This window comes from Elaeis guineensis, chromosome 6 (genome assembly GCF_000442705.2).
Source record: "Elaeis guineensis isolate ETL-2024a chromosome 6, EG11, whole genome shotgun sequence".
NCBI classification, from domain to species: Eukaryota; Viridiplantae; Streptophyta; class Magnoliopsida; order Arecales; family Arecaceae; genus Elaeis; species Elaeis guineensis.
Window position 1 is genome coordinate 127,721,878 of NC_025998.2, and position 27,113 is coordinate 127,748,990.

Here is a 27,113-nt window from a genome sequence, read left to right on the forward strand (position 1 = left end):
AAATTTTATTATGGAAGAGTAGCCAATTGAATACTTTAACTTTTCTAGTAGAGACATTTTCCAATTTGTTTTGGCAGAATCTGATCATATTGGGTATGAATTGGGTTGGTTACCCATCCTATAATTTAAAACGCCGTATCCCCACCGTGTAGGATAAAAATAGACCGGACAGAATAAATGGTGTAGACCAAATTGGATCAGTTAATAAGATGAATTGGATCGAGTGGAGTCAGATCAGACAAAGAACTCATTATACAAATATTTTAAAATAATCATAATTATAAAAAAAATAATTTAAATTAAGATTATATCATATCAGATTCAAGATAAGACATATCATTACGCACAGTCGATCCAAATCCACTTCGGATGTTTTATCTAGAATACAGACCCATCCCGAGTATTCATTGGGTTAAGTAAAACCCATTCCATTTGGATTAGATCGAGTTGGATATCCACTAAGTTGGTTACAATTTCCATCCATACAAGTATTAATGCATTAAAGTTCTCTGGATAAAATCATATTTCTTACATAATAAAGAGACTAGGAATCATTGAATTAGGTAATTCCTTTGGCACATCAATTTTATTTCTGGGTCACAGTGAGTCAATTTAAAATATATATATCTTCAACAGGGAGGTAAGTACAAGCTTAAGCCCCGTTCACTCTCTCTTTTTGATTTAAAATTTTATAAGTTTTGGATCTATGCTTGTATTTTTTTCATCCTCTCAATAAATCAGATTGGAGGTCCAATCTCTCTCAAGAGAAAGTATTAGGAATGATTCGCCCAGATACTGCAAAGTATGAGCCAGTCACACATGGCCACTAGTAGAAAGTGGGCGACCATCAAATCATGCATGCCATGTATAGCACAATCTATGCATGTAGTCTCGTTGTTTAATAGCCATCTATCTATTAATGTTGGCCATCCACGGTTGCACCGTAAGAGGATCCGTGATTAAAAAAACCCTCACCGGTGGATGGCTTAAAGATTTGGAATTGTCGCTAGAGACTCAATAGTTTTTTTTTTTTTTTGATCTTTTTTTGATTTTAGATGTTAGAAGTAATAATAGTTTGAGAGTAGGTTGCTGTCCCCTTCCGAGGAAAATTAGAGCTCCATATCAAATGCAGCAAATTCACGAGTTGGAAGAAGACCAATTGTTTCTAAAGACTCGTGTGGATCACGAGAAGTGAAAGGAGAGAGAGGTACTTCCTCGTAAGTGAAGAAAAAGCTTTTTGTTTGATTGAATTTTTAAGAGGAGAGAGAGTGAAAAAAGTACTTTATATGAGAAGTTACTTCTCATATTTCGTGAAAATTAAAAATCCACGTGGGAGGTAAGTTTTGATATTTTTCGTGACATAAAAAGTGATAGTACTTTTTTCTTTCCTAAATTATCTTTTTAAGATCTATAAATAAAATTTAGTAAAATATCAATGGATGGTTAAGATGAAATACTGAATAGTAATATAATATTATATTAATATTATCTTAATATTTATATGAATATAATATTAATATTTATTATATTTTAATATTATTTTAATATTTATATTAAAATAATATTTTTATTAATATTAATATAATATTTATATTAATATTATATTATATTTATATCTACATTAATAAATTTATTATATTAAAATATTTATATTATATTGATATAATATTAATGTATTAGTATTATATTAATACAATAAATTATTATGATCTAATATTATATTATAATATATTTATATTATATTAATATTAATATAAATATAATATTAATATTTATATAAAGTTTATGAGTAAAAATATATGATTTTATATCTACTAAAGGTATAATAGATATTTTATATGATTTTTTTAAAAAAAAATAAATGTTCATCCAAACATAAGCTACTTTATAATAAATTATTTTTTATAATTAATTAAATATATAAAAATATTATTTTTAAAAAATTATTTTTTAATAAATTATTTTTTGAGAAAAAAAATCCTAAATCTCTATGCAAAAAGTGCACTTCAAAGCCTGGTTTCATCTTCCTGTGGGGACTTTTGCCGCTATTAAATTTATTTTTCAACGCAAGCCACGTGAAAGCTTTGACCTGATCAAGATTAGGTAGCCTTTGGTATAATTAAATGCAAGAGCCACGGGGCAAACTACTGTCCGATACGATGGAAATCTATGACACTCTTTGGGAAATCCAGCACAATCCAATTCGTTTCCCATGGTTTCCATTTAGGAAACTCTGTGTGGGAAATCCAGCACAATCCCGATATCAATGCAGTGACTGCTACCAGACAAACCGCTATCTCCATGTTGTTATTGGGTGGCTCCTGTTAATCGGTGGAGGAGTCAGCACGTGAACAAAGAAACAGCCCAGGGATGGAAACAAAATTTTAGTCAAGATATAGTGGTCGTCATTACTTATGAGATGCTTCTTTAGAAAAAAAAAAAAATCATAAATAAAAATACATGTAGGATTTAGGAGTCCCTGTTTAGGTTGTGTTGCATCAAGATCCCGGTGGATGATGATACGACTGAAGATGAAGGGATGTCAGAACGTTGGAGCACTGAGATAGACCTACAAAAAAAATCTACACTTGCGAGGGGTTCTCCGATGGCAAACCCTCTGATATTTTGGTCAACAAGAGGTTGAGAACGTAGAAAAGGAAGAGTATGAGCTTAATGTTGCATATCTTGAGGATCCCCTCATTAGCTCTTTATATAGAGATAGAGTTATAGACCATTATGTAGGGTGATAGGCTTGATCACGATCTATTAGACCATTGTGATATTGAAGTTTGTTAGTCTTAGGTAGTGGCCATATTATATTAAAGATTCCTAGTGGTGGTCCACATGGCTAGACAGGTCGATGTCCAAAGGTTCAAGTCTACATTGACTAGATCCGATTGTTTCTAAAATAAGCAACGAACTGACATTTAAGTTGCTCAAAGGAGTAGATCAACTCTGACTGAAGATCAGAATACTAGACTCTTGCTGCCTTCTTTAAGGTTGCAAAGAAGATAAGGCAAAAGAGGATGTCTGAGGCATACTGGAGTATCATGAGGGCCTTGTAGCCCTCCAAGTGATTCAATGGGTCAATAGAGCCATCGAACGGCTTTACCTATGTCATCTTGAACCGATAAAGAATCGGTTCCTGAAGATGGCACAAAAGAAAGGTGGCCAAGAACTGAAGCTGAGGGCCTCGTCATTCCTTCTTTCCACCTAAACCTCAGTCAGGCAGTGTGATCTCCCAAATCTTTTGCTCAAGATTGTTCTCCTGATGAGATCTTTCGGAGCATAGAGAGTAGCCCAGAGTGGAGTCCTTGTCGGAGAAGGTTGGGAAATACCTATATCTTTTGTCGTGGCTAGAACCACAGTGAGACAGTGATCACCGATCAATCGTGGCAGATCGATGGGTTCCTCAAGAGGAACTTTTCAAGACCAGAGATCAATTTCGATAGCTGTGCCAAGATGGCATCATCTGTGGAATGGGCTGAGGGAGCTACCACTGCTCCATTATCTGTTGCAGGTGCTGAACAGTGTTGGTGAGTGCCTGGACCCGACAAACCAAGTCATTGAACTGCTGAAGGTCAACCATCATGGGCTCTGGCACTAGTTGTGTAGTTTCGCTAGGAGTGGATGGTTGGGTGACTCCACTCTAGCTTCATTGGGTAGATTGTCAGTGGAAAGTGGTAGAGTAGTTACCTCTTGCCATATTCTCTCTCTCCTTCGATGGGTTGCGGGGCCCTTCCTCTAGCACTAAACTATAGCATCAAGGCTTCAGTGGATGTTGGTGTAGCTGAAGGTGGAGGGAGGTTCGAGCGTCGAGACATTGAGATAGACCTGTGCTTGGAGATCGCATCATGCTTTGTGTCGTTCCCAAGTGGTGGGTCGTGGTAAATCTAATGACTGCCCTCGGACCTATCTAGATTTGCCACATGGTGGGTCGTGGTAAATTCCAAGGCATCTCTTGTAAACTATTTTGTAGGATCGAAGGGCCGCAAGGTTTGTTATTTCAGAGCTGGCTATGTGGTGCAATCCAGGTATTTGATGACTGGATCTACACAGTCAAAGATCTATATAAATAGACCGTCTACCTGATAGAGTCTTGCCATCAACTGCTATCTGTTGCTGTGCTTGTTAGAGAAAGTTCTTCCTCTTTTTTGCAAGCCGTGAAGTCAATGTCATGGTTTGTGAAGCAGGTAGTCCAGAAGAAAATGGCTTCCTCCCGTGGAGAGTCCTCATCACCAAGAGAGCGAGGAGTACTGAACTAGAAATTTCCGCTTCTATTGCCCAAGCTGCTCAGGTTTCTCAGTCGAGTTCGGCTCCACCTCCCTAGGTAGGGCTTGGGCTGAATCTACTGTCCAAATGCAATGTTGGGGCCCCCAATCCTTCTCTGTGGATTCCCACTAAGGTCCAAGACTACTACATTGAAGAATACAAGGATCCGGCGACCTTCAAGGAGGAGGTTACCGATGCCTCTGCTGTCATCTTTATTCCGGGCTTGAAAGACTACAAGGCCCGTGTGAAGCATATGGTCCCAAAATTGGACCTTAGATGCCTTCACCCTGGCAATAGTGATGAGGAAGTTGGGATATTCTCTTTGGATGAAAATTAGACCTTCATCCTTTTTGCATTTGCTTTTCCAGTGCCTTGGCACCTTTCTATAAATAAAAAGTTTTAAGTTCATGGAAAAGCATGCTTTTATCATATTTACCTCATCTGAATGACTTCATTTCTTCATGTCATTGGCGATTGTTTCACTTGCCAAAGTCTGTTCTAACTCTAGATGTCAAAATTTTCATAGTCATTAGCTTCTAATAAATCCGTGCTTTGCTCTTTGAGATATACTAAGTTTCCTTCATAGAGATCATAAATCAAAATCGTGAATTGCTCGATGAAGACTTCCAAGGCCTATCCTGAACTAACTATTTGCCTACATTTTTGCCAAGTCATTTGTGATCAATTTTTTTGACCTCGGAGTTTGTTGTCATATTATTTTCGAGACATTCATTTGTGGAGGTCCTAATTTGGGGTTAGGTTATCTTCTCACCATTGGTTGCCTTATCCAAGGTTTATTCTTTTTCGATGGAGGTTATATTTTGCCAATGTAGATTTTCGAAGTCTCTCGATTGTTGAGCAAAATTCATCGAGTCAATGACTTCAGTCATGTCCTCAGATCTATTCGAAGGATCTTTCATGTGGGTATCCTGAGTCAGGATATTCCTATATCGTTGGTGCCATGCCGAATAGAATTTTGGAGGTCTCAGCTAGAGCCAAGATATCTCTAAGGAATCGATCCTCTGATCCAATCATCGGGGTTCAATTTAGTGTTTGAATATCCCGTAATCATCCTCATTATCAGCATCTTGCCAATTATAATTCTAGAGGTCTCGATCGGAGCTAAAATATCTCTATCGAAGGATTGTACTTGATGATCATCAAGATTGTTGTCGATCCTCGTTCGATCTTTTTGACTTGTAGGAACTTGAAGAAAAAGATGATTTTATTGGTGTGTTTCGAGTAGTTATACCTTTCACCAATAGTACATTCAAAAATTCTCAGAATTTTATGTCCAAAAAATTTGAGTACCATTGAGGGTCTCTAGTTTGTATGCTCTAGGTCAGATTGCTTTTATGATCTGATATAAGCCCTCTTAGTTTGGAGCCAAGTTATTTTATTCTGTAGGTTTGGACACTTTGGCTCGTCTAAGGGTAAGGTCTCTGGATTGAAAAGTCTTCACTTTAACTCAAGTGTCATAATAGTAGGCTACTCGTTGCTGATATGAGGCTATCCTAATTCGAGCTCTTTCTCTTATTTCTTCAAGCAAGTCCAAGCTTGTTCGAAGTAGATGGATTCTCTTGCTCGTCGTAGAACTCGAGCATTGCTGATGGTATCTTGATCTTAACTGGAACGACCGCTTTGAGTCCAAAAGCGAGGTTGAAGGGAGTTGTCCCGATTGTTGTCCAAGGAGTTATCCAATAAGTCCATAGAACATTGTAGAGTTCTTCTACCAATATTCTCTTCACTTGGACAAGTTTGATTTTCAATCCTTGCAAAATAGTGTGATTGATCACTTCAGCCTCTCCATTAAAGTATAGATGCCCTACCGATGTGAGCTTAAGGTCGATGCGGAGCTCTGAGTAGAATTTGTTGAATTTTTGATTATTGAATTGGCATCCATTGTCGGTATGATAGCCCGTCAAAGCTCAAATCGATAAATGATCAACTTCCACATGGAGTCCTGAGCTTTTGTCTTAGTAATCTATGCCACGAGCTCAACTTTGATCCATTTGGTAAAGTAGTCGATTGCTACAATTAGAAACTTCTTTTGTCCAGTCACCTATAGGAATGGCTCGAGGATGTCGATTTCCTATATAGCAAGGGCAAGGGGAAATAATTGATGTGAGCTTGGCTACAGGTCTTCTTTGGATGCTTGCATACTTTGGACATTGCTCACATCGTTTGACGAGCTTAATTATCCTTTTTTATAGGTTTGACCAATAATATCTTTGTCAGATGAGCTTATAAGCTAATGACCTACCCCTCAAGTGATTGCTGTAGATTCCTTCATGTACTTTTCGAAGAGTATAATCAACTTTGGAGGAATGTAGGTAATGGAGTAGAGGTAGAGAGAAAGACTTCTTGTGGAGTCTTCCGCCAAGGTATATGTACCATGGTGCTTGTCATTTAATTGCCCGAGCTTGAATGGAGTCGGAAGGCAATTATCCCTTGACCAAATAGTTGATGATAGGATCCATCCAGCTCTGCTCGTGTTCGATTTGAAGCACTGTGGATTCGTCGATACTCCAGATCGTTGATACTCTAGACCTATAAATGCTTAATGAAGACTTATCGATTGTGGTCGATCAAACCCAAAGTGGTAAGATGAGAGAGGACATCAGCCCTGGCATTCTTCAATCTGAGAATCTACTAGGCCTCCAAAGTTTAGAAGGTTGTCGATATTTTCTTGAGCTTTTGTAAGTACTTTTCTATTATAGGATCCTGGGCTTCATACTCACCCCATACCTGTCCAATGATAAGTTGGTAATCGAAGCAGACTTTAAGGTCCTTTACCCTGAGCTCTTTCACGAGTCGAAGTCTGATGACAAAAGCCTCATATTCAGCCTCATTGTTGGAGGCCTTGAAGTCGAATCAAAGGGTGTACTCTATTATGACTCCATCCAGTTTGGAAAGAATGAGCCCAGTGCCGCATCCTTGGGCGTTCGAGGCTTCATCGATGTGTAGAATCCAGAATGGAAACTTTTCAATATCCTCGATTCTTGTCAAGGATGGGTCCTCGGATCTTATCAAGGACTTGTCCTTGGATCTTATCGAGGATAGTTCTTCGATGTCCTTGGATCTTGTCGAGGATGGTTCTTTGTCATCCTCAAACTTTGCTAAGGATGATTCTCTGGTATCCTTGGATCTCATCAAGGAATATGGTTCTTTATCTGGGTTGGTGCATTCCATGAAGAAGTCAGCTAATACATAAGCTTTCATTACAGACCGAGGCTGAAAGCTAATGTTAAATTTTTCAAGCTCAATTACCCATTTCATCATGCATCCAAAAGTATCGATCCTTTAGTGGATCACCTTCAAAGGCAGATCAGTTAGGACAACCACTGAGTGGGCTTGGAAGTAGAGTTAGAGACACCACACAAAAGTGATGAGTGCATAGACCGTCTTTTCAATCCTAAAAAATCTCATTTCCACATCCCAAAGAATTTTGCTTGTGTAACAGATTGGCTTTTGGATTCCTGCATCCTCTCAGACTAAAATCGAGCTAGTTGCTTCGAGTGAGCTAGCTAAACATAAAAGTAGTTGCTCACCTTCTTCTGGCTTAGAGAGAAGCACAGGTGCTATAAGGTACCACTTGAGATCTTCAAAAATAGTTCAACACTCTTCCAACCATTCAAAAGTCTTCATATAACTTATTGCCTTGAAGAAATATAGATACTTTTCAATCGACCTAGAAATGAATCAACTGAGAACTGCAACTCGACACGATAAGCTTTGAACTTCTCACTTGGTGCTCAAATATTTCATATCGAGTGCTTGGATCTTCTTTAGATTGGCCTCTATTCCTCACTGTGTCATCAGAAAGCCAAAAAACTTTTTCGAGATGACTCCGAGATATACTTATTTGGGTTCAACTTTATTTGGTATCATCGTAGCTCATCGAAAGCTTCTTTCAGGTCAACAATGTGTTGATCTACTTCTATGTTCTTGACAAACATATCATCGATGTAGACTTTCATATTGCAGCCGATCTGATGTTTGAACATCTAATTGATGAGATGCTAATACATTATATCTATATTTTTTTAAATCAAAAGACATCATTTTATAACAATAATAGATCTTTGTCAGCAATGAATGTAGTCTTTTCCTTATCCTCAGATGCCATTCAAATCTGATTGTACTCCAAGAAGGCATCCATGAAGCTTTATAGTTAGTGTCTCGAGGTGGCATCAATAAGTTGGTCGATCTTTGAAAGTGAGAAGCTATCTTTGGAGCAAGCTTTATTGAGATTGATGTAGTCGATGTAGATTCTTCACTTATCGTTGGCCTTCTTGACCATGATGATGTTGAAAATTCACTCTAGATATTATACTTCTTGGATGAATCTCATAGTCATCAGCTTATCAACTTCCTTATCGATAGCTTGTTGTTGCTTTGAGGTGAGGCTTCGCTTCTTTTATCACACGGGGAGAGAATCTGGATTTATATCCGATGTCGATTGAGCAAAGACATTCTCGTTAGCTCGTAGGAAGGTCATCAGTCAATCTTTGAGCTCCACTATTAGCTAAGATCTAATCCAAATATTCTGGGTGAATAATCATCGAGGGTGATGATGACGAGTTCCTCAGTCGGCTCTCCTCGGGACTCCCTCGAGTTCTCCCTATGATCTTCAATTGGCAGGACCTCCGTCAACTTCTTCCCTTTGATTGTTATCAGAAAATATTATTGGGCTAGTATCTAGTCTTCTTAGATCTCGTCGACTCCATCCTGAGTCAGAAATCTACCAGCAAATGGTAGGTAAAGATGCTCGCTCGAAGGGCATTAAGTTTTGATCATCCGAAGATTGCATTGTAGGCAGAAGGCACTCAGATGATAAAAAAAGTCGGCTGCATAATCTTCTGATAAGGTTTCGCTCCAGTAATTACCAATAAAGAAATCTCTTCTTCAACTACTATGGAATCTCCTGAGAATCCAATCAAAGAAGTATTTACTCATTTTAGCCGATTAAGTGATAGTTTCATATATTGAAAAGCATCAAAAACAAGATATCGATCGAGTTTTCATTAGCAATAAAGATCTTTTTTACATCAAATTTGTTATCATCATTAAGATGATGATAGCATCATCATGAAAAGTTTGAACTCCTTGGATGTCATTATCAAAAAAAAAAAATAGGCCATCTGTCCTCTATCTCTTCAGACTTTTGGCTTGATCTTCTATACCCCACCGCTTCTAAAGCCCGAGATCATGTTAATAACACCAGTCGTAGGTTGGTTGTTGGGGTTTTCCTCGTTAGGCTGGTGTCGAGATGCTTCCTCAAGTGCTCGATCCTATCGCTCTCGAACATATTTGTCGAGATAGTCTCGATGGATGAGTGCCTCGATTGCATCCTTCGGTTGGAGGTATTTCTTGATATCGTGACCATGATCGTGATAGAAGTAGTACTACTTCCGCTTGCTCTGTCTTATTGATAAAGTTTTCATGGATAGAGGTCAGTGGAGATATCCTTCACCCTCGATCTCTATAAGGATCTGAGTTCGAGGGGTGGTCAACGAGGCATAGTTGTTGAAGTATCGAGGAGGACTCTTCGACTTGAGAGCTAATATAGGTTGGGAGGATTCTTCATCTTGGATGGGTGTGTGTCCTCCCGGGCATGCTTCTTCTTGTTTGAGTCTCGACCTTCTTCTTACCGACGCACGATCCAACCTTCCTCGATCTACATGTACTTACAGGCTCGGGTCAGAAAATCGGCATAGTCTTTTGAAAATGTCTTGTTGAGGGAGTAGATAAGGCACTCATTATGGAGGCCTTACTTCAGAGCCAACATGGCGATGGCTTCATCAAAATTTTGGACTTCTAACGTGGCCGCATTAAAACATGCCATGTAATCTCACAGAAATTTGCCTTCTTCTTGGCGGATGGAGAAGAGACTGTCCCAGGTCCTCGACTGGATCCAGTTGTTTCCAAAATGAACAACAAACTAATGTTCAGGTTGCTTAAAGGAGTAGATGAACTCTAACTGAAGATCAGAGTACCAGACTCTTGCTACCTTCTTCAAGGTTGCAAAGAAGGCAAGGCAAAGGAGGGTGTTCGAGGCACACATTATGAGGGCCTTGTAGCCCTCCAAGTGATTCAATGGGTCAATAGAGTCATCGAATGGCTCTATCTACGGCATCTTGAACCAATGAGAAATCAGTTCCTGAAGATGGCACAAGAGAAAGATGGCCAGAAACTGAAGCTGAGGGCCTCATAATTCCTTCTTCCCACCTAAACCTCGACTAGGTAGTGTTCGATCTCCCAAATCTTCTGCTCAAGATTGTTCTCCTGATGAGATCTTTCGAAGCACAGAGAGTAGCTTGGAGTGGAGTCCTTGCCGGAGGAGGTTGGAAAATGCCGATATATCTTTTGCTATGGCTAGAACCACAGTGAGATAGTGATCATCGATCGACCATGGCGGATCGGTGGGTTCCTCAATAGGAACTTTTCAAGACCAGAGATCAGTTTCGATAGCTATGCCAAGATGGCATCGTCTGTGGAATAGGCTGAGAGAGCTATCGCTGCTCCATTGTCTGTTGCAGGCGCTGGACAGTATTAGTGAGTGCCTGGACCCGGCAAACCAAGTCATTGAACTGCTGAGGGTCAGCCATCACGGGCTCTGGCACCAGCTGTGTAGTTCTGCTAGGAGTAGATGGCTAGGTGACTCCACTCTGGCTTCATTGGGCAAACTGTCGGTGGAAAGTGGCAAAGTAGTTACGTCTCGCCATACTCTCTCTCTCCTTTGATGGTTTGCACGGCCCTTTCTCTAGCACCAAACTATTGCATCAAGGCTCCAATAGATGCTAGTGTAGCCAAAGCTGGAGGAAGGTTCGAGCGTCCGGACATCAAGATAGACCATGCAAAAGAAGTCCCCACTTGCCGAGGGTTCTCCAATGGGGGATCCTCCGATACTTAAATTAGCTGAAGCTTGAAAACAATAGAAAAGAGAGAGTATGAGCTTAATAGTTTATATCTTGGGGGCCCCCCTCATTATCTTTTTATTTAGAGATAAAGTTATAAGTCATTACGTAGGCCGGTAGGCTAGATCATGATCTGTTAAGCCGTTGGGATATTGAACTTTGTTAGTCATGGGTAGTGGCCACATTCCATTGAAGATTTCTGGTGGTGGCCTATATGGCTGGACAGGCCGGTATCCGAAGGTTGGGACACAATCAGGGCCCTAGCTCAGATATATTGTCATCAGTGTCAATCGTAGGAGATCATCTTGTGTGGTCGACAAGGTCCCAACCTTGTGGTCGGTAGGTGTCTGAGTTGGGGGATCGAATAGGAGTCGACAGGATTATTTCTTTTTAGCTCTCCAAGGCAACCTTGATGAGTCGTTGGCTGTAGGCTGATTATAAGATCACCAACGGTATGTTGATTTCCTCAGCATGTGGCCGAGGATAAAATCCGATGGAGTTGTCTGGAGATATTCGTCATTTTGGGGTCTATCTCAGTTTCACAGCCGATCCAAAGAGTATATCTGAGGATGAGTTTCGAGAACAGTGCCCAAGATGGTTCGACCTCGTAACAAGTTGATTTCCTTACGGTGGATTTTTTTTCCCAAAATTTGTTCCATAATGAGTAAAACACAAGCATACGGCGGGTACCAGATTTGGAGGATCCCATTTGGAAATTGTTGTATGAAAGAGCAACTTCCAAGTTCCAACTCTACTCTCTCACACACTTTTTCTGTTAATACCATCTGTCCCATCATATTCTTAGAATAGATTTTTTGGATAAAAAAATTGGCTTTTCATCTTGCATGTCGATTCATTGAAGTTGTAATTTGTGATAGAAATCCCTTATATTCTTTCATGTTCTTGAAATAGATGTTTCCTGCACATGTAATCTCAAGCTTTCCAATCTTTGAAAATAACTTCTGTATACATATAGCAGACGTAGCCTTCATTTTAATTTATACATACATACATACATACATACATACATACATACATACATACATACATATATATATATATATATATATATATAAAAGATTAGATCAAGAATCCAGGTAAATCAAATTTATGTCAATCTATTTCTTAAAACGTGCACTTCACTCAATTGACTATTTTTCTTCGCTTTGGAAATCAGAAAATATCACTAATCTGCACTCCTTTGAATGTCAGCACAGCTCAAGGCAGGCGTCATATTCCTCTCCTCTTTTGAGAAGCAAATTAGAAATTTTTTTGTGCTCAACTTGAGCCCCACGGACAATCGCGTAGTCGGTGGCCTAAAGCCCCCTGTGGTCGCTACCTTCGTCCCAATAACAACTAAGAATTGCGCTCAAAGGCCATCAGAAAAGTCCAGCTTGGGGAACTGTTCTTCCAAACTGCCGTAAGTTCAGCATGGAGAACTGTTAACAAAGGTGGCCTTCGCCCAACTGCACAGATCAATGGACCATTAAAATCTCTAACGATAAATGCCTGCCCCAATTGCCTCGGCTTTTATGGGACATCCTATGTTGGAACTTGTTGGGATATACCGATCGATCTCTCTCACACCGACTGCCGACACTGTCCGACCAAATATATATCGATCAGGCAGACCCTCTCCATTCCCGACTGGCCGAACTACGGAGCCCGATATCCGACTCCCGCAACGCGCTCGACTGACCGCCGGAGGGTCCCTAGGTCTTCACCCCGCGTCCTACGGCCAAATGCCGATGTAAGGTCGGTCGGCTCCTTCGAACACCGTACGGCTGCTGAGGACCGCTGCCCTGACAAAGGCATGCGGCGCAGCCGTCCTGAGACATTGTCCCACCTAAGGCATGGGTCAACCCTAGTGATTTGACAGTCCCACGGCGATTTGACAGCACCACGGCGACCCTGACAGCCTCCGACGATTTGACAACTCTCCCATTGTCTGCACCATTAATGATGGCGCCATGCCGCGCTCTACTATAAAACGGAAAAGGCAACAGTGCTGGAGGAGGTTCCTTCGAAACCCTTGGGCTTACTCTACCCTCTCTCTCTCGTTGAGCTCCTTGATTCTTTTCTACTGTTGCCTAGTCTCCTCTCTGACTTGACTATTGGAGGGTTCCCACCGAAGACACCTCCGGTCAGTGCGGACTTCTTTTGCAGATGCTCGTTCCCGACGATCAGACGACGAAGGGATTGACTGTAACAGAACTTAAGCCTGTATATCTGATTCTTCTTCTTCTTTTGTTTTTGGGCTAATGCCTACTGTGTGACTGCCCAAAGAAAAGGCCATTGGTAAAGTCAAATGTGGGTCCTTGACTCCACCCATACTACACAGAAGGAGTGTGATCATGGTTCCCTAATCAAAAGCATCCGACATAGTACTAGGCCATATAGCAGGCATAGAATAGCATAAGAATGCGTCTCGATGACAGTTTTAATATGCTTGGCAACGTAAGAAACCATCCAATCGATTGCACTGTTCTCCTCACTGAATGGGTGTCTGATCATGCAACAAGTGCAAGTTGCAATCGGCCTCCAAGCATCAGCCAACAACTCAGCCTGCAATACCAGCGTATCAAAAAGAAAAGAGCCATCCATTGCTACAAGAAGAGATCTCGCTTCATGGATGATAGGACCAACTCCACCATGCTGCCTTCTATCATTCACATGATCATCAAAGTTGATTCTGAGAAAACTAAGGGATGAAGGTTCCTACGAACGGTGAATAACTTAAGATGTAGTGGCTACAGAAACGAGATCAGATTTTTCCGACCATCAAAGACCCCTCCAACCTCGTCACATCTAGATTTTCCATTTGCTCCGGGGTTTGGACCTTGGCCCTTCTGTGCAGCGGATTTCTACCTTCTTTTAATTTGAAATGACTTAATTCATAGGATGCATGACCATTTGGGCCAAGAAATTATTGGTTGAACTGGATCCCCCAGCTCAACCATGGATCAATCCAATCATGAACCAATATACATAAAAATGGATAAAAAGGAAATACGAGGGAAAAAGATCAATAAATACATGTTGGCCCATAGTTAGACTCGTCCGGCAAAAAATTTCACCTTGGGGTTTTCATCACATGCCATGCACTCTCTATTTTGATCTAGCGTAGCTCTAAATGAAAGTAGAGCATCTTGACACATCCCAAATTAATAGTTAGAAGAAATGCTTCAATGCCCAACTCATATTCTACGCTCACGTAATAGAAGTGTCTAACAGCTTAAGGATATGGTTTCTTAAAACAAGCCAAGTACCTAACCCATATGAATATGGTTGCAGATGATTGACCGGACTTTAAACATTTCTCTTTTTCGATACCAAAAAAAAAAAAAAAAAACATTTCTCTTTGGAGAGGTTTTCTAAGAAACATCTAGGTTTGCTTACTTTGAACAAAATAGTGATGTGATGTGCTACATTGTACCATCTACCAACCATTCCTATGTTTTACATGCAAAGCCCGCCTATAATCTCCCAAAACTAGTGTTGTTGAAGGTTTTTTGTCTAAAAGATGGTACCAATTACAAATAGCATGTTCTTCTTTAATTTTTTGTAATTGATCGAACCTTTCTATGAATTATCTTCACTTGATTTAAAATTCCATTTAAAGATATTTTGCAGCAAAATGAATTTAGGAATCATAGAGATGTGACAATGCATAGTTATAGAAAGAAATATTTAGTATCATTTAACTACAATGGTACACTTTGAATGGGTTACTAGCAAGTAACCCTTGCTATGCAACGGACTCAAATTAATCAATGATAAAAAAAAATCAATTGATAAAAGTATAATGATAATTTAAAAAGTATAATAATTTTTAATTGAAATTATATATTTTTTATCATCACCCTGTCATCCCGAACCTGTAATCCATTAATTCACTTGAGCAATTCAAATCTATCAGTTATTCCCTCGAGCATGACTTTCGGTGAGATTTTTGGTTGTTTTCATTTCTGCAATCACAATCAGTTAGAAATTAGCAATCCAGCCGAAAAAAAATATAAATAAAAAAATATATTTAAAATACAACAAAGTAATACAAAAGGGTATTCATTTCTGCTAGATAATCCATTAAATTAATAATATCCACTAAATAATTCATTCCTAAATTTGACAAAGAAAATGATGTTCACAAATTATACTCTAAAATTCAGATGATAATTAGACAATAAACCCAACAAGAAAGGATTATTTTTATTATTATATTATATTAGCTAAATCATATGCTAATTTATAGTAGATTATATAAGAATTCAGGTATATCAAAATATTATGTTAGCCATGCTAATTATCACTTAAATTCATTCTCAAATTTGAGCGAAGTAATACTCTCACAAATTATACAGTATTTTCTTATTAAATTTAGACAATAAAACAAACCAAAAATGATTATTTTATTAAAATTACATAATTCCTCAAATCATAGCCTAATCTGTATTAATTTATATAACAATTATTTTATCAAAATATTATATTAGCCATCAAATTACCATCTAAATTTATTTCCAAATTTTACCAAAGTAAATACTCTCACAAATCATAAATCATTTTTTATTAAATTAGATAAAAAGATTATTTTATTAATATATTATATTAACCAAATCATAGGCTAATTTATATTATAATATATAAGAATTAGTTTATTAATATATTATTAAGTTATTTTTTTAGAAATAAAACAAAAGGGGGAAGCAAATATAACAAAATCCAACAATTTTTTCATATTATTTTTATAGAGATGTCCACAAAAAGATAGCAAAAGCTTTCAAAACATACAGCAAACTGCATAAAATCCCTATGCAACTCATCTTTTTAAAAGTAATTCCTACATAAAATTTTTACGGGGATGCCAACGTAATTGCATGTTAGACCAACCTTTTATGCATTCCCTCCTTGGGTCCCACCGAGTGTGGGTGGGCACATGGCCAACAATCCCTCCCCTCCTCCAATAATTGCCCATTAGAAGGTGGTGTTTATTAGCCTTTATTAAATGCACAAAACCCCGCGATAAGCACACGGTAGGCCTAAGAGACGTCGCACCTAAGTTAATCCGCATCAAACTAGATCAGCCTCAAGCGGTAAGCTGGGCGGTCAGTTCCATTTAATCTATACTAATCCAAGGTAGGTCAACCTTTTAAGTCGACCCTCGAGGATGTTGCCATGTCATCAACCACCCTTGACTAGCAATCCCTCCGTAGGTCCCATTAGGTGTGCATTGACACATGGCCAACATCCTTCCTCTTCTCTCTTTTTTGGCCAATTTCTTTACTGGATTAACACGCCTCCTCCCTCCTCGATCGAATCCCTTCTCCATGCGCTAATCTCACCACCTGAGGATCCACACTGGAGATGGCTGTGGATCCATCGCCTTCCTGAATAGCCGCATTGGCAACGGCCATGAACGGCATCGTTCCTCTCCTCCTTTCCTCCTCCCCTAAAGATGCGAAGCTGTGGGTTACTACGAGAGTCCCTCCTCCTTGTTCTTAGCTCAGACCAATCCTCTCTGGTGCCATCTCCTTCCTTATTCTCTTTCCCTTCCATCCCAAGTCAGTTGCTCATGGTTAGCCTTTTTTTTTCTTCTTATATCCCTCAACCACTCATCCTCTCTGATCCATCTCAAACTCAAACCCGAGCCCTCTCAGCCACCATCCCCACCTCCATATCCCAAATCCTAGTCCTAACCCTAGTCCGAACCCTAGCCGTCTCTATCTCTCTGTTAGTTGTTCTTCAATCCTAACCCTAACCCTCCCCACCACCATCTTTATCTCTGCAAGCCTAGCCCCACCTCTACAACCCTAGCCCAACCTCTACATCTCTTCCCAACCCAAAATCATAGCTCTCTCCACCACCATCTCCACCTCCGCAACCCTAGCCCTAACCCTAACCCAAACCTTTGCCCTAACCTTAACCCTAACCCAACCGATCATCCTAACCCTAACCCAATACAAACCCATCTATAATAGAACTAACCCAACCACTCAAACTAACCATAACCCAAAACCCAATCCTAATCCCAAACTCGACCTGACCAAGCTAGTTTTTTCACCCAATAACCTGCAACCCAAAACCCAACAACCTAATATTCAATAACTCAACTACCCGAGAACCCAATAACCCAAATTCGGTAACTCGATACTACAATAAGCCAATAACCCAACAACCCAGTATCTAACAACCCACGACATAATAACCCAATAACCCAAATCTGCAGACTCGAACCCGTGAACTAGGGGTGTAAATGGGTTGGGTCGGACTGGGGCATAAGTGACCCAAACCCGATCTAGTTTTTTGATCGAATCTTGATATTAGACCCAGACCTAGCCCAATAGAAGATCGGATCCAGTTAGATCGGATCTTTGATCAAATTTTTTGACCCAATGGATTATTCAGATTAGGTTGGGTCTATGTATAATTCATGAAATATGGGTCAAATTCGGGTCCGATTCAAGTCTGAATCAGATCATGGGTCAAATTAACCAACAAGCAATAGCTATAGCTATTTAATCAATTCCCATAATTGGAGTTGAAGTTGATCTTATAAGTTTACCACCCATTGACACTCACAACGCATAATGATTTTTAGAGTAGTCATCAATATATGACAATACGTCCAAGAAAAACTATCAAGTTATACCTCATGTACATATGGAAGCCAAATGGATGTGAGCTTCCAAGGTTAGTCATGGAATATAACTAAAAGTGAAATACCTATTTCTTGCTAATCCTTTAAATTTTTTGAGTTGGAAATGTTATGTAGGTTTGATGCGAAGGATTTCTTGCGGGGGTGGAAAGAGAAGAAGATAATATTTGATGGGGACTCCATCAGCTTGAACTAGTGGGTGCTATCCAATTATGGGGGGTAGAAAGAGAAGAAGATAATGTTGCATAGGTTGACAGTCTGCTGTAATTTGTGCCCAGCCGATGCTAACATATAATGGATTTAGATCATATAATGGATTCAGGTTGGATCGGATCATTGAGCATAAGATCCATATAAATCTAGAAATTCAAGTGGATCAGATCGGATTAGATCAAAATTCAATAAATGCACACCTAACCCGAAAAATAGAACGGGTTCAATTTTAAAATCTGATCTGGATTCGTGGGTCCTTTTAAATAATTCATGTTAGATCTCCACAAATCGGGTCGGGTTGGATCACGAGTCAACCCGACCCATTTGCAATAACCTAACAACCCAATATCCAACAACCTGTGACCCGATAACCCAACAACCCAAATCCGCATATCCGAATCTGTGAACCCAAACCCATGAACCCAAAATCCTCATCCGAATGCCCTCAGCCCGTACTCGATACTTGAAACCAACTATGTTCGTATTTTTGCGTAATACAATGGACAGGGGGGCTGCTGAACTTCAATAGCAACTATCTCTTTTTTTTTACACCATCGTGGAAGGCTACTCAACCCTCACGGTAACCCTCTGCATGATGATTCTCCAAAATGGACGGCTGCTCTATGCAGCAATCTTCTCAAAAACCTCACCATTCATGATGATCAACATTGTTGATCCCCATAATAGTGACAATATGAACCCTTTCTCCTCCACATGATACAGCACGAAAGAGGAAGGCTCTTATAGTAACCCCCCCCCATTGCTCTGATGGTAAAAATAAAAAATAAAAATAAACCTCGGATATATCGAAATCCTTCCTTTCTCAAATGACACAGCTAGGGGATCAGATGGCCTCATCACACCTATAGTAACCATCCTAAATAGCTTAATGAGTTCAAAACAAATGGAGAATATAGAACACTATAAGTAAAGAAAAAATCTCATTAGAGAATTTCTTCTTCTATACACGGTTGCTGCCTACCATCTAGAGAAGGATATCTATAAATCCTATCTTAGAAGAAATCTGATTTTCCTCAATCAGACCAGTCTCCTCCATCATCTTCCTTTGCTTGTCACTAATGCGCATGACTCCCTATTCAAATCACACTCTCTCAGGCTGTCAAATCCATTAAATCCTCTCTTTAACCACCTATTATCCAGTAGTTTAGACATATGACTCAGGAGAAATCATCAAATACATACGGAAACTACCATATGTAAAGTAAGATCCTATCTCCTCTCTTCTTAAATGATGGTCTCTATCATCCAGCTAGTAGATTCTGTCGCCCAACAAGTGGATTTTAAACACGTGGATTTCATAAATTTTTTTAGTCTTAAATGTAATGCATCTTAAATATAAATATATCAACTATTGGATGGATGATGTGTGGTAACTCAACTAAAAGACATGTAGGATATTGGATGTGCGATACTTGTCGCATTGGGAGAGCACCGGCTTCCCCTTTAATGTAATTATATAGATTATCCTACAAGCTCAACAAAAAAAAAAAAAAATCAAATAATCCAACAAAAAAGTGGCACCATAACCCCTTTTCTTTATAAATAAATATTTTATTAGCATAAAATATAGTTTTAATTTGCTAAATCTTGCTGGGAATAAATTTGTATATTATCAAGAATTTTAATTTTGCGTTCAAAGTCTCTATTATCACATCAACAAATGATTCGAATAACAAATAATTCTTCTCTCATGCCAATTTTAACCAAAATTTATTTTATCTTAATGTTCTAAAATAACTGATTATCAATTTTAATAAATCTAAAATAACTTTTCTCCTTAGTCTCGTTAATATCTCACAAAGTGGTTGCAAATAAATAATCATGTCCATTTCTAAACCAATTAAGTTTGAAGGTTTAAATGTTTCCTTTTACTCCTTTTTTTTATTATGATTTTCTTTAAATTGCATATCAATTGATCAACTATTGCAATGTCTACATTAATTTCCAAGGAAGGTTTTAACAAGCCAAACGTGGGTAAGATCGAGATTTCCCCATAGCTGACTTGTGAACATTCATTAGGCAAATAAATTCCAACAAACAAGCCAACACAATACAACAAAGTTTAACAAATTAAGTGAGACTCAAAGCTTAGCCAAATCTATTCCCAATTAAGAAGTGGAGCTTCATTTAAGCATAATTAGAGATGAGACTAGAAATCATCTTATTTGATTAGTTTTGATCCTTTTTTTTTTCACGATAAGATAATTGTGTTGGTAAACACTCCTTCCATTGATACAAAAGAAAACCTTGGTTCCCTTTTGCCCTTATTTCAGCTGTTGACCAGCTTCAACCCATCCTAGTTCTAATTTTAGGGAAAATTATGTTAGATCCAATATAAGAATGCATGCCCAATCTTACTTGAGCTTTCAACCTATGGAAACCCCCCAAACCAATGGAAGGGAAACAAACCGAACCGGCCATTTTCCGGTTCATTGACCGGCTCACTGTCCGAGACGTTGGAAATGGAGGCGGGCCAGGAAATCTTTATTTATTTATACGTTCACATTCCAGAAAGAAACAGACAAGAGGGCATCCGTCACCCCTAATCGCGGCAAGAGAGCACCACACGTTCACCCAAGCAACGGACGGTCCAGATCGGCCCAGCGAAGACCCCGACGGGTTCCTCTCATCACGATTCGCGCGGGGTCGTTCAAACCGGAGGAACGGACGGGTGGATCCTGGCCCCCCCCACCCCCACCCCACCTCCACCCATAAAGTCCTCGACCCTTCACGCCATCCTTTTTTCTCCATCCCTCTCGCTCTTGTTTTTTCTTCTTCCCTCTTGCTTTGAAGCGTTTTCTAGGGTTCGAAGGATTTCGCCAATGTCGACGGAGAAGGAGAGGGAGCGCCATGTCTACTTGGCGAAGCTTGCGGAGCAAGCCGAGCGCTACGATGGTGAGCCTCAGATCCATGCTTTCCCTTGTCTCGCCTTGAAGCCCTGTGTTTTTTCGGCGTTTTCTGGCCTAGATTTCATCTGCTATAGTTTGTTTTTCATCGAGTTACATTTTCTCTGTATTCACAATCGAATAGGCCTTGGATCGGTTCCTTGGCGCATTTCCCTGTGCTTTTCTTTGCCTTTTTTTTCGATTTTTCGAGAAATGTCGGTTTTGTTTTAGTATAAGAGTTATCTCTTTCATTTGATTGGCATTTTGATTCTTGTTAGCTCGATTTTTTAGCTAGATCTATTTTTGCTTGTTTGATGCCCATTTGGATTATTGTTATTGTTACTAATATATTTGTGTTTAGGATGAGCTTTTTTGTTCATGATATAAAATATTGAAATCGCATGTTTTAATCTGTTATTTGAATTCCTTGGATGATCTTGGAGGTTTATTTGTTTGCTTATGATCTTTTTTGGCAATGTAAACGATCATAAGGTCAGCGGTTGTACAGTTTTGTGCCTGTAATCCTTTGCCAATTGCGAGAGAGAGGTATCGGCAATGAAAATATTATTTACAATTTGATGTGGATAGCATGAGATTTTTTTTGGATGGGTTTCATAACTGTTGGTAATATTTGTCAAATTTTCAGGAAAACGATAATATCCAGGATTTATTAATTATTTTCAAGCATAAGCAGAAACAAATCTGAAGGTGCAAATTTTGAATAAATATGATTTCACGTTATTGTAATGTCCATTAAGAAATTTTTGGGGAGGAATATGCCATCTGAGTACAGATGTAATACTAAATCAAATTTATTTCATGGATTTGTATACCATAAAGATGGTCATTTGGTGTGCACTGCTATGAATGGATGGTTGTAAGTTTTAGCTTCAAATAATGCCTGGGTTGGGTTCAGCATCTCATAGGTGTTGGAACATTACTTGTCATCCCCTCTTCCATTTGGAGGACATTCCATGTTTGAAACTTGCGAGGTGGTTCTCCAAGTATTTAGACCTGGGTAATTCTACTAGGTGGACCTTCACTCTGCTTTCATAAAAAATAATGAAGTATTAATTCGTCTATATTTCTTGCATTGTTTTTTTATTTGCTACCCATGGTATGAGTTATTTCTAACAAGTTTTTTGGCACCTGTTATGGCCATAATAGTCTGATAGTTGTTGCTCTCCTGATCCAGAAATGGTCGAAAGTATGAAGAATGTTGCCAGGCTTGATGTGGAGCTGACAGTTGAGGAGAGAAACCTCCTCTCAGTGGGTTATAAAAATGTTATTGGGGCTCGCCGAGCATCATGGCGCATCATGTCATCAATCGAGCAGAAAGAGGAGTCAAAAGGAAATGAACAAAATGTTAAGCTAATTAAAAATTATTGTCAAAAGGTGGAAGAAGAACTCACTAGGATATGCAATGATATATTGAGTATAATAGATCAGCACCTGATTCCATCTTCCAGCTCCGTTGAGTCGACAGTTTTCTACTATAAGATGTAAGTAATTGTTTCTGCTTGATTATATTTCTTATTCTGTAGTATTTGTTTAAAGGTTACGCCGACAAGAAATATTTGGAAGTTACTTGATACTACTGAGCTAACCTATCGAGATAATGGCTTCTTAAAGAGAGGCTTCATTTCCAGATTCTACATGGCATCTTTTTTTTCTTTCCAAAAAAAAAAACTCATGTAATCATGGCTAATATTTGGTTGCCCTCATGCATCAATGATAGAAGTGCTCAAAAACCAGGCGGCTGTCACTTAAGCCTGGTGTGTCTTGGACGGGCATGGGCCTAGTTTTTCAGCCCGACGGGCTGGGCTGTGCCAGAAATTTGGCCCTTCCTTTAAACAGGCCAGGCTTGGGATTGCATTGACCCAGCCCAAGATTGGCCCAAGCCCATCCTGAGCCTAGTTATTTAAATTGATACATACATACATGCATATAATATCCCTTAAATACTCTTAGAGTTCTACAAAATTACATCCCTAACTTAACCCTTAAATCCCTAATCCTATGGTCTCCTTGCCTCACCGCACCTCCTCGCTGCATCCTTCGCTCCCCCTCTTGCCATCACCATGTCATCCACTACCCCTCTCACTGCCACCGCAATTCAAAAAGCCGGAGGCCTGACGTTTGAAGCTACTGGGCTTGGGCCTAGCTAAGTTTAGTTATGTGTGGGGCTGAGCCTGAACCTGGCTCGGCCCGCCCGATTAGCATATGCCGAATCAATGAAATGGTGCAGAAGACATTCATATGTGTTTATCAGATGTGGCGGTCCAAATCCAGAAATTAGTAAGTGCTTCAATAATCTATAGAAATATATTTGCCGTCAATTAACTAATATTACTTTCTTCTTTTGGTCATTGCTTTCAACTATGGTAGTAACACGGGAAAGTAACACACGGCAAAATATGCCTACAGCTGATCCATTAGTAAATTGTTTGTCATGATTTTCACTTATATGATCGAGTGGTTGCATTGATATACCACAATTTTAGTCTTCTAACTAAACGTTTGTTTTAATCATCATTTTTTTGGTTCTCTTCAGTGGCGACTAGACATCTATATGCTTGCATTATGTATGTCATTGTCCCCATCTTGCTAAGGATAGAAATTTAGATGATCAGTCCCCACTTCTCAAGAGATCAGCTGGGCCTGTCCTTTTCTATCTATTGATGACCAATTCTGAAAGATTTACTTATTTCTCCATCTGATTGTGTACAATGCAGGAAGGGTGATTATTACCGTTATCTTGCAGAGTTTAAGACTGACCAAGAAAGAAAAGAAGCAGCTGATCAGTCTTTGAAGGGCTATCAGGCATGTCCAATATTTGTACTTTATTTTATGCCACTACTCTCTCTTACATTGTTTCATTTCTTTAGGCTGCCTCTAACACGGCCAACACAGATCTGCCCCCGACCCATCCAATCCGTCTTGGTCTTGCACTGAACTTCTCAGTTTTTTATTATGAAATTATGAATTCCCCTGAAAGGTATAACCAAGTCTTTCTAATATTTCATTTGAAGTGTTACCTTCCTCAATTTCCTAGAATAATATTTGGACATTTTTTCAGGGCATGTCATTTGGCAAAACAAGCTTTTGATGAGGCGATTGCAGAACTGGATAGTTTAAGCGAAGAATCATACAAGGATAGCACATTAATTATGCAGTTGTTGAGGGACAATCTTACCCTTTGGACTTCTGATTTACCTGAGGATGGAGGTATTGTACTATAAATATTACTTGATATATTACATTCTACCATGTTACATGTGAATGTATTCTTATCCAGTAAAAACAAAAAGAGAAACATAATAGCATTGGAAACTCAAACAAAGTCCCTCAGTTATTTTCTTTTTCAGCACAACCCACATTCGTAATAAGTCAAATATGCTTAACATCCTTTTTATATTAGTTATGATGTTCTCCCCTGTTTCTAAACCCTGTTTTGAATGTGCTTTATACTTTATAGTGACTATGAATTTTGCATGCGTGAACCAGTTGTTTGTATATGTATGTGCTCCCAAATTGCGGCTGATCATTTGGGTTTGCTGCATCTATGAAGTAATGTTAGCTAGATGGATTCTCAACTCTCACCTTCTGTTGGGGCGGGAGGTGTCAGCTGGCTTAGTAAAGTCACTGAGTATTGGTACCACCAGTGACCTGGGTATAATCCCACCCTTCAATTTTGACCCAGCTTCCTCCCCTCTGCCTGCATCATGGATTTTTTTCAACAGTAAAAGGAAACTGAAAGGATGCAAGCCTTGGCTTTGAATTATGCTTGATTAGAAAAGCCAATTCAATTAGCCTAATCTGACATGCATTGCAGGTGATGATGGTTTGAAGGGTGATGAGGCTAAACCGGCTGCCGAGCCTGAGGTATGACAGATCAGAATTGTTGTCTTTTCCCATGAAACAGTTGGTTGGGAGTGCTGATTTTTTTTTTTTTTTCTCTGTATTAACAATAGAGTAACTTTTGTTTTTCGCTCTCAGAACTAATGGTGATGCTCATGTTCTGCAAAATTGGGTCTGTCTTATACTTGGCAGCCATGAGGTATCGGTATTCACAAGGGGGCTCTTTGGTTGAATGGGAGTTGTTCCATTAGATGTCAAACTATGGATCTCTTTCTTAAAAGGGGTTTTATATTTTCTGTTTTATATCATGATAGGAGAAGGCCAGTCTGCTGTCTTCCTGATCTTCCTTCCTTTTTTGTCCCCCTTTTTTATTATGATGAAGCATCGTATGGTGGTCTGTATTATGTTTGAACAGATGCAGTTGGTGGTGGACTGGCAGTGGTGGTGTTGCTTTGTGTTGTTTCCTTTGTTTCATTTATTTTCCTAAATGTTTCTGAATTATCTGCTGAATCAACTTGTATCTCTTTTTACAGAACTATATAATTTTCTAAATTGCTGTTTTCCAGTATATTTAATCCAAATTCTAGGTTGCAAGGCTTGTAAGCTAATGTTATTAGCTATCTGGAAAATTAAAAGGTGGCAACCTCTCTCTTAGGCAACAATCATTTATTTCCAGAGATTTATCCTGGGAACATTGCTTGAGGTCCCATATTGCGGTATGTGTTGTACCAACTGATATGGTGTGTGCATGTGCGGTGATGTGCTGAGGATCATCACTGACGGTTGAGAGAGGTTTAGACCTCTAAATGTGTGGTCTGGTAGAATGAGGTTGAGAACGCTTGCTCTCAATTGAGCAGCTGCTTGAACAAAATGGTAAAGTGCCCATGCTGCCTAGTGATGGGACAAGTTGTTTAACTGATGGTGCATTAAAGATAGCTTGTGCAATTAAACCTCCACCTGTGTTCTTCAGATTTTATCCAGATTCAGCAGGAGAGATGTAATTTTATCCTAAAATTTACCAATGCTTTTGAGTCTTTCAGGTTATGTTTGAGATGATGTTCCAGCGTATTTTTATTGCACTTTTATCAATGAGTCGATCATGTCACCGAAGAGGAGTGGGGCAGAGGAAAAGAGAGGAACAAAAGCAAGGGAAATTTTTTGTTGCAGCATCATTGTCGGTAAATGCCCTTTCAATATTGCTGAAATGTATGTTGGTGATCTTATGCGAATAGTAAATTCCAGGTTCAAGCCGGTGTGAAAGTGTTTGGTTGGTATGGTTATCACCAATTTTTTTTCATGAGAATACTCCATTGAGTAGGAATGTCGTGCAAGCAATTGCCATGGTGAAGCAACAAGCGGCTACCACTCAAATCGTATACAAGCCCACCAGTTGATAACTTGTGACGTGCAGCTACCAGTCAATAGTATACAAGCAACTAACTGAAAGCTTGCAAGATTTATACATAAACTGATAAGCAGAAGCCGTGTACATCTCCAACCTCGATCAACTTCCCATTTACGAGCCCTTTTGCTTAAGGGATTAATGCATAAACTGACAAACAGAAGTCATGTACATCTCCAACCTCGAGCAGCTTCTCATTACCAGCCCTTTCACTTTAGGCGCAAGCCTTTGGTATTTGTGATGTCACATTTGGCTCGTGACATCAAAGACCCTAACAAGGTTAGGATGAAGATTAGGCTAGGCCGATTTGAACCTGAAACCTGCTACACCAAATCAGTAGTTGGAATCCTCTAGGTGGAACTGAGTTTGTTAACCTCCCGAGATTTATTAATTGTGATCAATATTAACAAGTGAAGGTTTTCTTCACTTCTCCAGAAAAAAAAAAAAATGTCCATATTGATGTTCCAATAAGAAGACAGTCTCAGTAACTCAAGGTCACAACTCAATTTAGAGTAATCCCAAACATAGTTGTGAGCTTTTAATTGGTCCATTTTGCAGACAAATAGAATTTACAAAGGATATGCCCCGAAGGAATCTGTCAATTTCCTTCGGTGGACTTGCAATCAAACATGCATGAAGAAGGTGGCAAGGCTTTGCCATCTTTCAGTTCCTGAAACATGGTGACCTCGTTTTTGAAAAGGAAAGGTGAAGCTATGCATATGTACATCAACAGAACATTCTTACAGCACGTAGAGAAGAAAAAAAAAAGAGGGGGTTGGGGGAGGGGGGGGGGGGGTGGTGTGGTGCGGGGGTGGGAGGGTGGAGGAGGAGGGGACAGATGGGTGAAATATCTGAAAGAGGGAAATGCGGCTTCTGGTACCGAG

At 39.3% G+C, this 27,113-nt stretch overlaps 1 protein-coding gene across 1 annotated transcript; it reads left to right on the forward strand.

The window, feature by feature from the left end:
• Positions 1-20,811: 20,811 nt before the first annotated feature.
• Positions 20,812-25,395, forward strand: LOC105046648 (14-3-3-like protein GF14 iota). The gene is made up of 7 exons (XM_010925302.4): positions 20,812-20,976; positions 22,162-22,468; positions 23,702-23,789; positions 23,855-23,964; positions 24,046-24,194; positions 24,802-24,851; positions 24,966-25,395. The coding sequence occupies exons 1-7, from the start codon at positions 20,904-20,906 to the stop codon at positions 24,969-24,971; spliced, it is 783 nt and encodes a 260-aa protein (XP_010923604.1). The 5' UTR covers positions 20,812-20,903; the 3' UTR covers positions 24,972-25,395.
• The last annotated feature ends 1,718 nt before the right edge of the window (positions 25,396-27,113 follow it).